Source organism: Vanacampus margaritifer, chromosome 11, assembly GCF_051991255.1.
Source record: "Vanacampus margaritifer isolate UIUO_Vmar chromosome 11, RoL_Vmar_1.0, whole genome shotgun sequence".
In the NCBI taxonomy this organism is placed as follows: Eukaryota; Metazoa; Chordata; class Actinopteri; order Syngnathiformes; family Syngnathidae; genus Vanacampus; species Vanacampus margaritifer.
This window is the reverse complement of record NC_135442.1, coordinates 14,054,987-14,067,265: the sequence shown is the minus strand read 5'-3', so window position 1 is coordinate 14,067,265 and position 12,279 is coordinate 14,054,987. Positions and strand designations below refer to the sequence as shown.

Below are 12,279 nucleotides of genomic sequence, written 5' to 3'. Positions count from 1 at the left end.
TTGAAACCGAACTGGTGTAATACCGCCACCGTTGGCAGGGAGGGATCATCGCAACAATATTTTTAATTGATTAGATGGATGGATGGATAAATTAGTTCTGTACTGTATTTCTGTTTCAGGCAAAACACAGTTGTTGGTCTCTTTGATATGTATTCAATGAAAACATTCAAAAGGCAAAATGCAAGTAGAGCAGCGAGAGCAAGTCTTATTAGTGTTGACGTTTCTGATTATCAATTAACAATTTTTTATTTTTTTTATTTTTTTTTTTTACAGGAGAACCATTTTAGTTCAAGCTTAGATGTAATGTATGTGTTTAGATTTCTGATGTTAACAGGAGTGAGAATCCACTCAGTAGCAGCTTGGACAGAGAAAGCAGTTTGACCAAAAGCACAGTGGTTAGCACATCCACCTCAAAGCCTCGCGAGTTTAAATCTTAAACTTAAAGTTTAAGTACCATTGATTGTCACACCCACCTAAGTGGGGCGAAATTCATTCTCCGCATTTTTGAACTCCGGCCTTCCTTTATGTGTGGAGTTTGCATGTTCAACTGTGTTTGTGAGGGTTCCAAGCTTCCTCCCACATTAGCTTTTTCAAAGATTCGTACCATCCGTAGGTTTGAATGTATGTGTAAAGGTGTAAGAAGGGTTGGGTTCAGCAATCACGTGGATTCCACAGCAGGCAACAATTCATGAGCAATTTAGTAGACTTAAATCAAAACAAGGGAGGACACAAGTGTGAAATACAAAATAAAATACAAAAAAGAAAGACAATGATGACAAAAAGTTGGCAGGAAATAGAAACCACCATAATATGACAAAGTGAAAGAGGTGGATGGCACCACTGAGAAAGAAAGGTAAAACAACTCAGGATTTCACCTACACAAGGCAGAATTTCATGTATTTGAAAACATTGAAACAAGTTTGGGTTCAATCCATCATGTCATTAGTCCGTAGTTAGTTACCATAGTTATCGCAGCACACACAGCAAGCAAGCTAAGACCCAGGCACATAAAGACAAGCGGGCTGTTTTCATCACAATTTTACCTCTTCATAACCAAGGACGTCAAACACGCAAAACGTGGACTTTTTGCTAGAGCCTGACAATGGAGCTGACAATCTTAAAATTTAAACTTATGAAATAGCCTATTTATGGCTAAAATCTTTGTTGTGTGGGGAAAGTGGAACACTCTTGAGTCTTTTGACTCCGTGAACTGTTACTGTGAATGGAATGTAGCCAATCAAAGAAGAGCCCTGGCTGACGAACAAGGAAGCGGCAATAAATAAAAAGTCTTCTTCTTTTGTTTTTCAATAGAAGAAGACAGCAGGAAGTATTTTCCAAAGCAAGTCTTTTTTTTTTGCTGACATCAGCATTTTACAATGCTGTTACCCCTGGTCCTCTTTCAAAGCACTTCGGAAGTGTTGTAAGCCTTGGAGGACTTCATTTTGAGATCGATGGAGGTACAGAACTTAATGTGTGTAATGTTTTGTGTGTTGTTTTGCGTAATGTTTTGTGTTGAGACGGATGAAAAAATACATAAAAAAGAACAATTATTGTAGGCACAAGACTTAACCTCCTGTTACATTTATCGAATTAAAGCTTACACAAGGTAATATACGAAACACAACTGGAAAAAAAAACAGAAAAACACACAGCAATAGCCTACTTTCATGAGACCTGGACAGAAATACATTACATAACAGAAATGTTGTTTGTTTATATCTTGTGCGATTTGGAAGCGAGAGATGACATAACCACAGTCATTTTGTTTGTGAAGTAATAAGGGCTTTTTGCCAGGCTTTGGGGCAGTGTCGGCATATACATTGATGTACATGGCTGGCGGAAGCGACACTTCCATGACCTTTTTGATCAAAGAGAGTGGAATGCGCATTAAAAAAAAAACTAATAAAAGAAGAATAGAAGAAGAATGTTGTTCCCGGTTCACAGTCGTTCTGGGCAAAGGCTCGCCATCTCCATCGAAGGAGAATTTATCCAATCAAATATTTGACACAGTTACATCGACTTCAATAAGCATTTAGACAAACACTATCTGCTTCAGTGAATACTACACAAACAATTATATTTTTATGTTTTTAATAGACATGTGATGTAAACACTTCTTCAAGAGCTAATTGGTGTCAGCCAATCAAGAGTCCTATCAATGTGACAAGACTGAAAATGTTGTTGAAAGCTGCTGCCAATGTCAGGGATCTTTAATTAAAATTCTGAGTGATCCGGTTGCCGTGAATTTCTTAGGGCAAATGTCCCGGACCCTAATGTTTTCTTTCATTTGTTGTCTTTCTGTATGGTCTGCGCTACAGTAAGCGATTATTGTCTGAAATCAAACTTGATAGGCTAGGCGAGTAAGGTCACGTGAGATGACTTAACTTGCGTGTAATTGGTCTGTTTGTTTCATCGTTACTGTAAAACCATTAGTAATGCTATATACTGCCACTGAGGATGGATATCGACTGAAAATCACAGTTTCACAGAACGAGGTTTGAGATGGGATCAACAGAAAGAACGAGAGGACAGAGAGAAAAATAAACATAAGCACAGACAGGACACTACCTGTGTATGAATACAAATATTACAATGTTACATCCATCCATCCATTTTCCTCACAATAGTTGCGGTGGGTGCTGGAGCCAATCCCAGCTGGCTTCGGGCAGTAGGCAGGGTACACCCTGAGCTGGTTGCCAGCCAATCACAAGGCACACAGAGACAAACAACCATCCACACTCACAATCACACCTATGGACAATTTGGAGTGTTCAATTAACCTGCCATGCATGTCTTTGGAATGTGGGAGGAAACCCACGCAAGCACGGGGAGAACATGCAAACTCCACCCAGGAAGGCCGAAGCCCGAAGCCCGGACTCGATGTCTCGTCCTCTGGACTGGGAGGCGGCCGTGCTAACCAGTCAGCCACCGTGCCGCTTACGATGTTACAGTGGAGACAAATTTATATGGGACAGAGCAAGGGACAGGACGATAGGATTGGACAGTACAGGACAGGGACAGGAAGGGAATGTCATGATCTGGGTATCTGTTTTTGGTTAAAAGTAGGTTTTGCATGAGATGGGCCCTTTAAAAAATCTTTTAAATTAGAATCTGTGATGTACCAAAAGAGATTAAAAAAGAAAAGAAAAAACATGCCGGTGAATACTTTAACCATACACCTTAGTTTTACAATATAGCATACCAAATTCAATGTATTTATTTGGTTGTATTATAAATGTTGTTTCTCTGTATGTACCTTATGTCTCTGTCTATATACCCTCTTTATCACATCCTTCATCCCTTTCTTAATAATTCATTTAATCTCTCCCCTATCATTTATTTGCATGCAAGACCATTTGCATTCTGTATCATTGGTTGTTCCGTAAATGTGCCCGCTGCTGTCTGTGTGAAGGCACTTGGATGGAAATACTTACTCTTATTGGTCTACAACATCATCTCTGTGTCAATCCCTGGATGACAAAGTGATCTCACAGTAGATGTGAGTGAACGTACGGTAATAATAACTTCAGTACATGCCCGCAGTGTGCCTATGAATTAAACATAAAATGCTACACCAAAACTACAGTATCAGCCATGTGAAGTTGAGCGCATCCTGAGGGCAGAATTATTCTGTTCAATGCTGGCAATGGAAGCTCCCATCCAAAGTTGCATACTGCTCTCCAATTGATACCATATACAGCTGTATCAAATCTTGTTGTTTTTGCACACATACATTTAGGATGTATTATTATTATTATTATTATGCAAACAATTGTGTCTGAATTGAAAAAGATAGAATGAAATAATCCATTCTACATAGCACCAGTTGAACTCACGTGTAAATCTGGTTAACTTCCAACATTTGATTTAATATTCTCTTCATGCGCTGTTTGAGAGCCTCCTGTATGGATAACAGCTGTATGTGCTTTACTCTATGACATCTTCCTCTGTAATTGGCCATAATTACACATCACAGGACTCCCGCTGCCTCTTCCTGTAAAAATCATACAGCAAGAATGAATATGAAATGGTTTTCAATTACCATATATTCATATGTTCTATTTCTGTTCCTTAATACTGGAGTGTTCATTCTATTCCATCACATACTTCCTATAGATTCTCTTGCTCCAAAGGAAATTTTAGCCGCTGTTTCATGAATCATTAAACCTATGGGATGGATTGCAGTTATCTACAGGACACCGCAATTAATCTCTTCTATTGAGTCTACAGCCTTCTCCCGAAAGATAGCCAGATAACAGTTAGTGTTTTGTCACTGTTTCTCTTCAACTTTCTCTCTTTAGGAAAACTCCCAACGGCTTTATCTAAAACTAAAACTAATCTGAAATTGTTTAGAGGCCAGTAAATGCAGAAAAAGAGGCGTTTGGCCATTATCTAGATCAGGAGTATTCAACAAAAATTTAAAGAAGTGCAGTTTGAGACATGAGACATATAAGTGTATGGCTACACTGCAATATTTGCCTTGCTTTCTGAAAACAAATTTAAAACATTAAGTCATAAATTCACAGTTTTTACTTTCATAAACAAAGATTATGTCATCTTTTGACATTTCTATTTTCAGCCTGTCCCAAGTCGTGTTATATCATTGGCTGATAAAAATCCCTCCGAGATCATTTATGCAGTAAGCCATCTGTCTGGGAAGATGTTCTGTAAAGGACCATATGACAGCTGTTTATAATGAGGATTGACATGGAAAAAAAAGCTAACAGATCTTATCTCTCATAATTTGTGATTCTGACATATTATCGAAATGAACCATGGAAAACACTGACACGAAGGATAAAAGAAAGCGATTAACGAAAACAGCTACTCCCCGCTGCAGTGTGCCAACAGTTGTGCTTTGTAATGAAATTCCCTGTGGGAAGGGACTTGATAAAAGTGAACAAGTAAATAATGAGCAAAAAAATAACAAAATAAAGCACCTAGAGGAGAAAATAACTCAATAATCATTTCAGTTTGCAGCAGATATTTGTTAACGCGCATGTATACTTGAACAAATCTCATCAGCCTCGCTGAGCCCTGAAATATTGCTGGAACAAATCCAGCATGGAGGCTTTTCATTGTTTACCGTGCCACAACAAAGAACAACGGCTGCTGTGAAAACACATTTGAAACTGAGTTATATGGAGAGATGGACAGAAAAATCCCAGTGGGCTTAGCTGCCTATTAAGACAAAGAGGCGCAATATTTGCAGCTTCAGGAAAGACATGACGGGGAATTCAGGACCTGTGCTAATGTGATAAATAAATAGTGTACGGTGGGGCGGGGGTGTGCATTTGTATAACTATTGCTTAGTGAAGTGACAGAAGGGTTGCATGTAAAAAGCAGTGGTGTCTATTTGTCGAAAACAACACCCCAATGCCCTGACAACAACTCTGACGTGACAGTTTGCATTACATCCAAGCAGTTTAAAAGGGAAGTCATTAGTTTAAGGTGCATTGCGGAGTTTGTCACTTTTTTACTTGTGACTGCCACCTTTAGCCTAAAGCGTAACTGCAGTTGGAGTCTGAGCTGGAATTTGGGCTATGCTCGAATCCGTCATCTTCTTCTTTCTTTTTTCAGTTCCTACCCCACTCTAGCTAACACAACACTGTGCATTATGCACCTTTAAGCAGCAAAATCCACCCGTATTTATCCATCTCAGGGGGCGGCCATTTTGCCACTTGCTGTCGACTGAAAATGATATCGCAGTTGCTCAGGGCTCGACTAACAACCAATCACTGTTCACCTGTCTTATGAAGCTGAGCTATGATTGGTTCACAGTAAATTCTGTAGCAATAAAAGTGCTTGCTAGAACCTTTTTAGGTTCCCCAGCTTGTCCTAATAGGACAACCCTTTTTTTGGTTCCTGTTGGAACCGTTTATGAAGGTTCCACTTGGAAGCCTTCCAAAGGGTTCTACTGAGAACATAGCGGGTTATACCAGAACCATCTGTGAAAGGTTCCACCCAGAACCCTGTATGAGAGGTTCAACAAAGAACCCTTTAAGGGTTTCATCTAGATCTCACACAGAGAGTTCTATTGAGAACCCTGTGATGTTTCAAAGGTTTCATCCAGAACCTTCACAAAGCGAGTTCCACTGAGGACCCTTTTGTATTTCAAGGCTTTAATCTAGAACCTTCACCGAAAGTTTTACTGAGAACCCTTTTATATTACAAGGGTTTCATCTAGAACCTTCACAGCACATTCCACAAATAACTTATTTTATATTGCAAGGGTTTAATCTACAACTAACACAGTAAGTTATACTGAGAACCATTTTATGGTTCAAGGGTTTTATCTAGAACTTGCACAATGAGTTTTTTTTCAGGGTTTTTATAAAGAACCACACTGTATTCTATAAATCAAAATTATTGTTTGTTGTGATGATCATTATTGTTGATACTGAGAATCATTCAAACATTTTTTTAAGGATTTTGTTTTAATCATTTAAAAATCTTTGGGCAATGATGGATAAGGACAGCAGACTGTTTAAGGCAGGCGTAGGCAAGTTCGGTCCTACAGAGCCGCAGTCCTGCATGTTTTCGGTGTCTCCTGCCTCCAACCCCGGTGTTTCAAATCATCAGCTCATAATTACGTTCTGCAGGAGCCTCTCAGCTGTGTTCGAGGAGGGAGACATCAAAAACATGCAGGACTGCGGCTCTCTAGGACCGAACTAGCCTACCCCTGGTCTAAGGAAAAGCTATGATGTAGGTCTTGGAGGGAGGACAGGACAGAAGGGAACACAGGTCCAGTGGAATCAGCAACATGACAGCTAGACGCATGCAAGGCAGCAATCGGCACACAGAAATGTGTGTGTGTGTGGGGGGGGGGGGGGGGCAATTTGGAGCACCAATACAAGGTATACATACGGCACCAGATGAAGCCATTTATAAAAAGTAAAGCCATGCATGGTCGAATGAGAACTGTATACATTTATTTATTTATCCGCACATCATAATGGTGACAGCAGAACAGACTGAATAAGCCTGTCACCTATGACAAGAGCCTCCAATGGCACAAAATCAGGTGAAAGTGAAGGAACCCCACAAGTTTTTTGTATTAAATACTTTCAATAACGTTGAAATACTTTTCAGCAAAAATAAACTACTGGAAAAGGAGGTTCAATACTCACCCTAACCCACTTGTTGAAGCCAGTGGCACATGTCCTTTTTGTCCAAACTCTCTAACTCATGTCTACCTTTCTCCATAAGGTTCCTAGAGTCACACTTGCTGAAATAAAATGTAACTTACCTTGATTATTTGATTTTTTTGATCGCTTGGGGTTTCACTTCAATCCATCTTGCAATACAAATTTACATGTGTAGTAATCACCACTGACATGTCACACCTGTTTTGAAGAGGGCGGAGCGTATATTCGGTAGCAAAACCAGCATTCAACTTTCATAGGGCAATCAACATGGCAGCCAGCTCCCAGGTCTCACACACTAAAATCCAGCTTTTACCCTGGACAACTAAATCACGACCAAATATTCGCTGAAAAAAAACTTAGTAAAGTTTTTTTTTCGCTCAGAAATATGAGTAAAAATGAGTTTCGAATACATTTTACCAGTTGATTAAAAAATTTAAAAAACAAAAACAAAAAAAGGCTCCTCAAAAGGTGAGGTACAAACCCACAACCTTCAGGTTGGCCGACAGCCAGTACACCACCTGAGCCATGTCACCCCTGTTATGTGCTATATTGCTGTTGTCAGGTGGAATCGTACAGTGTTGGCCTCATATTGGACACACAAACAATGTAGTACAGGGACAAACAAGATTGGCATAGCTCACGTGGCACAGTTGTTTCCTCTCAACTTGAAGGTCATGAGTTTGTTCCTAAATGCTTAATCAACTTCTTTTTTTTTTAAACAAACTGGTAAAACGTACTCAAAACTCTCCTTGTAAAAAATCCTTAGAATTTCTGAGTGAATACTGAAACATGGCTAAACATTTGAATATGTGATGGTAAGGATCTTCTAGTACCCATGTTTTCAACAGCCCTCTTCCAAAAAGGGTTCTGTATTGAAACGGTTCTTACAGAAACCCTTAGCCTCAAAAGAACCCTTGAAGATTTTTTTTTCTTCAAAAAAGGGTTCCCCATAAGCCTATAGTTCTGGATAGAACTTCTGCCCTTCATGAAGAACCCTTTTGGAACACTTACTTCTAAGCATGTACAGAATTGACTGCGTTGATACCTGAAAATGACATCGCATTGCTCAGGGCTCAAGTAACAACCAATCACTGCTCACCTGTTTTTTAATGCTGCATGATTGGTTGTTAAATAAAATCGTTGTGTGGGACCGGTTGATGTTATACCTTATTGATTATATTCTATTTTGTTAGTGTACAAGGTGTAAAACTCCAAGTTTGTGAAAATGAAAATATCAATAATTGAATAAAACTATATGTACAACAAGACTAAGCTATGTGATGCAGAAGACAGTAAGTCACACATGCTTTAGTTATAAAGTAGCAGTAGGCCTATGGAGTCTGGAATGTAAAAAAAAAATAGAAAAAGAAAAGAAAAAGAAAATCTTAAATGTTGGTGTTATTATGAGTTTGTGAGTTTAGCGCAGTACAATAACAAAATGTGGAAAACGATAAACGATAAAGGCAAAATAAGTTCCGTATATATGTTTATTGGGGTCCGATAGGCTATCAGTTGAGCCCAATAGGTGTTTTAGTGTGACTTGGACATTGAGGGACAGAAATAGAGTCATGATGATGTCTCCGTCTCCTGCCGACAGTATGAGTAATAGACTCTCACTGAAAATAGATGGGTTTTTTTACAGGTCGCCTGCAGGAAGGATGAGGTAGAATGAGGGAGGGGAAAAACCTACAGTAAGATACAGTAAGAAGGGGAGAGTTAAAAGACGGTCGCTCCCACTATACCCACCCCTTCCCTGCAGCTCACGATGCGTGGATGACGTCAAAGGCGCCTTTAAAAAAGATACTGGACCTCGCCGTGAGGCGCACTTTCACGCAAAAACGGCGGCGGGCGTGGATTACATTGCGGCACGGGAAAAATGGGAGAAAAACGGTATTGCGGGATGAAACAATAAATAATAGTGGTCCATTCAGATAGAAATGGAGAAGTTGGATGGCAAGTAACAGGTGGGACTGCGAGGCATCATTTTCATCATCACAACCAGTGGAATTTAAAAGGAATGCGCGCAAATATCTTGTAAACTCCCCAAAAGTACAGCCAAGCTCTCATGCATGGACGCCAGGATGTTCTCTGGCCAGGCGGCTCTCAACTTGAGCGGCTCCAACCTGAGCGACGACCCGGAGCTGGCGGAGCCGCCCGCCGAGGTGGAGGCGCGCCTGTCGTCCACCGGCTTCGCGGTGCTCTCCGTGGTGCTGGGCTTCATCATGACTTTCGGCTTCCTCAACAACTTGGTGGTGCTGCTGCTCTTCTGCAAGTTCAAGAAGCTACGCACGCCCGTCAACATGCTGTTGCTCAACATTAGCGTGAGCGACTTGCTGGTGTGCGTGTTCGGCACCACGCTCAGTTTCGCCTCCAGCATCCACGGACGCTGGCTGCTCGGCCCCAGCGGCTGCAGCTGGTACGGCTTCATCAACTCCTGCTTCGGTAAGCTTCGGGGCTATGGGCTGTGGTCACTTCATTAGGTACACGCCTCTCTCCGTCCGACCCAATTAGGTTCGTTGTGCAGAGAAGACCGTGCTAATTAGTTTCCCCCAATGTGTTGTAGTGTTGAGACCGGAACACATTTTGAAAGTCTGTCTAGTGTCGGTCTCGATCAGTATTTTCTGTCCAGACCGGTCAAAACAAGCCTCTGCTATTCTTCAACTTCATTGATGTGATTATAAGGAGAAGCACTTGGTAAAACAACAAATACCTTCCATTAACTCCATCACTCCCATAATGAATGCAACTTTCGCATTGTGACCTGCAACAGTACGGCACCGCGCCTCACGGTGGCGCCTCTTTGTTTTGTTGTGCCAATGGGTCACTTCTGTCAGATGTGAGGTGTGCGGATCCCAGAAACGTAGTTCTGATTGGTAGATACGTGGGACTGGACTGAGGAGAACAGGGGGAAACAAAAATGAATGAGACAAGACAGGAACACAAGACACAAAATGAAACACAAATGGTACACACAGACAAACGTAATCTAAACTAAATCAATAAAAACATAGAACATGACGCATGAATGGACAATATGATTATAGTGAAATTGAATATCAAAACTTCACAAAATACTTTTTGGAAAGGCCCATCACCCAAAGTAATGACGTTTCTCATGCATACCATCCAAAATAATGTTATTTTCCAAATTAAAGGCAGGTCCAACTTGCAATCAAGCGTTATTGGATTTTTCATTAGTTTTTATTAGTGTTTAGAGCAAGTTTGTTAATTTGTAATGTTTTTTTTTTTTTTGTAAACGCTTTGTTCTAGTTTGTTTTTATTATAGTTTTAGTACGGTATTAGTTTTATCTTTTCGATAAATATATGGGTGTATTTGTCAAGTTATAGTAATTTTCAGAGCCATAAGATGTTCAGTTAATTTTCGTAATTTTTTTTGTTAAGAACTTTTTATTTTATTTTATTTTGTTCATTAAAATGTTTCTTCAGTTTTGTTTAAGCTATTTAGTCTGTTTTTGTTCACTATAATAATTCTGATGTACTTTACCGGACATGGGAAGTGGTGCCTCAGTTTATGTCATTACATCAGAATTCCGCTTCAACGGCAGCAACCAGTAAATCGTAACGCACCGTAGTCTGTCTTTAAGCTACACTAACACAGTAGTAACATCATAATTACAGTAAATGTCTATATCAGATATAGAATCCAATTAAAAACATAAAATACAGCAATAGCTGAGTGTGGCTTCTTGTGCTGCGTAACTACATTTGTACTCTTTAGCCATTGTGCAAACTAGATCGCGTGCCGTTTATAACCTCGAAACAACGTATGTTGGAGGCCGCGCCCTCAGTTTTCTGCTTCATGCTAAATGGTTTTGTTATTTTCATTTTTGAAAGAAAACTTGCATAAAAAATTGCAAATTGTCTTCACTTTTGACAGATATAAGCATTTCTTATTTAACAAAAATTTTACAATAGTAATATAGTATATTTGTTAGTTGCTATTTTACATGACTTGTGATAACAAACTCAATTTGTCATTAAAAATAAACAAGAGATTTCCATAAAGATCCAGGAATGGTGTCACAAAGGATATACTTCAAACCCAAATTACGAGTTTTCCCCTTCAGTGTGATCCAGCCAATCAACCAACATATCTACAAAGAGATCCTGCAGCGTTTGCTTCATTTAGTGCACTCGAAGGTGAGACAACGCGTCTGCTCACAATGCCATGAGCATCTGACAATAACAGAAAAAAAAACATTGCCACACTGAAGTAAGCTCAAGGAGGCCTTTAAAGGGCACCTGTTCTAAAGACATGGAAAATATCAAATTGGCAATGATGACGGAGCTGCTGAGGATCCAGAATAATCTTCCCAGGAGTGCATAAGTGTGTGGCAGATAAGGTTATTGTGTTTAACTCCTGTTGGATGACTTTGAAGGGGGAAACTTGTAGCTTGGATTTGCATACACCTGTCCTAGAACTTTTCTGACATTTTATATTAAGGTGGGCGAGTAACGATACCAGGTATCAGTATCGGGCTGATACCAGCCTTATTTTACGTACTCGCAAAGGGCGGCTGATACCATTGAAATGCATGGCTGACGTGTTTCTAAGTATACTGCTTCTATGTCAATCCTCTCATATGCTTATTAAGATGCAATTTCCATAAAATGTATATATGTTTATAATGTATAGAGTGCAATATAGCCGTGCTATTACCAAAATTTATAAATATTATTAGAATAAAGTTAGCTTTATTTTTGAAGTCTTTTTTTTTTTTTTTTTAGACCTCATCTACTCAGCATAAACTTGCCCACGGGTGGTGGAGTGGTTCATTTGCCACTTCAGTGCAGGTGGCGTGGGTTCTGTTCCCAAACAGTGATGTTATAAATGTGCATGTGAATGGCTGTGTCTCAATAAATTGTGATTGCCTGGCAACCATTCCAGGATGGCAATGGCCCATCACCCAAAGTCAGCCAGAGTAGGCTTCAGCTCCCCATGACCCTGAACAAAACAAGTGCTATAGAAAATGAATGGCTCAAAATAGAAACCTCAGCTTTACACTCACAAATAAATAGTGCAATTTTCTCGATGCAAACATTATACCTCATCTCAATTAGACACACAATGCATAGTGTAGTATTGGAGTTGACCTGCTGTTGTGTTGGA

The 12,279-nt window shown here is 39.8% G+C and overlaps 1 protein-coding gene across 1 annotated transcript in view; it reads left to right on the top strand.

Annotated features, from left to right (window-relative positions):
* The first annotated feature begins 8,917 nt into the window (after positions 1-8,917).
* Positions 8,918-12,279, top strand: part of tmtops2b (teleost multiple tissue opsin 2b) — a 30,118-nt gene continuing 26,756 nt past the window's right edge. The window contains exon 1 of the mRNA XM_077579975.1: positions 8,918-9,590. Within this exon, the coding sequence (XP_077436101.1) occupies positions 9,218-9,590 (373 nt within the window). The 5' untranslated portion in view covers positions 8,918-9,217. The remainder of the gene's footprint in view (positions 9,591-12,279) is intronic.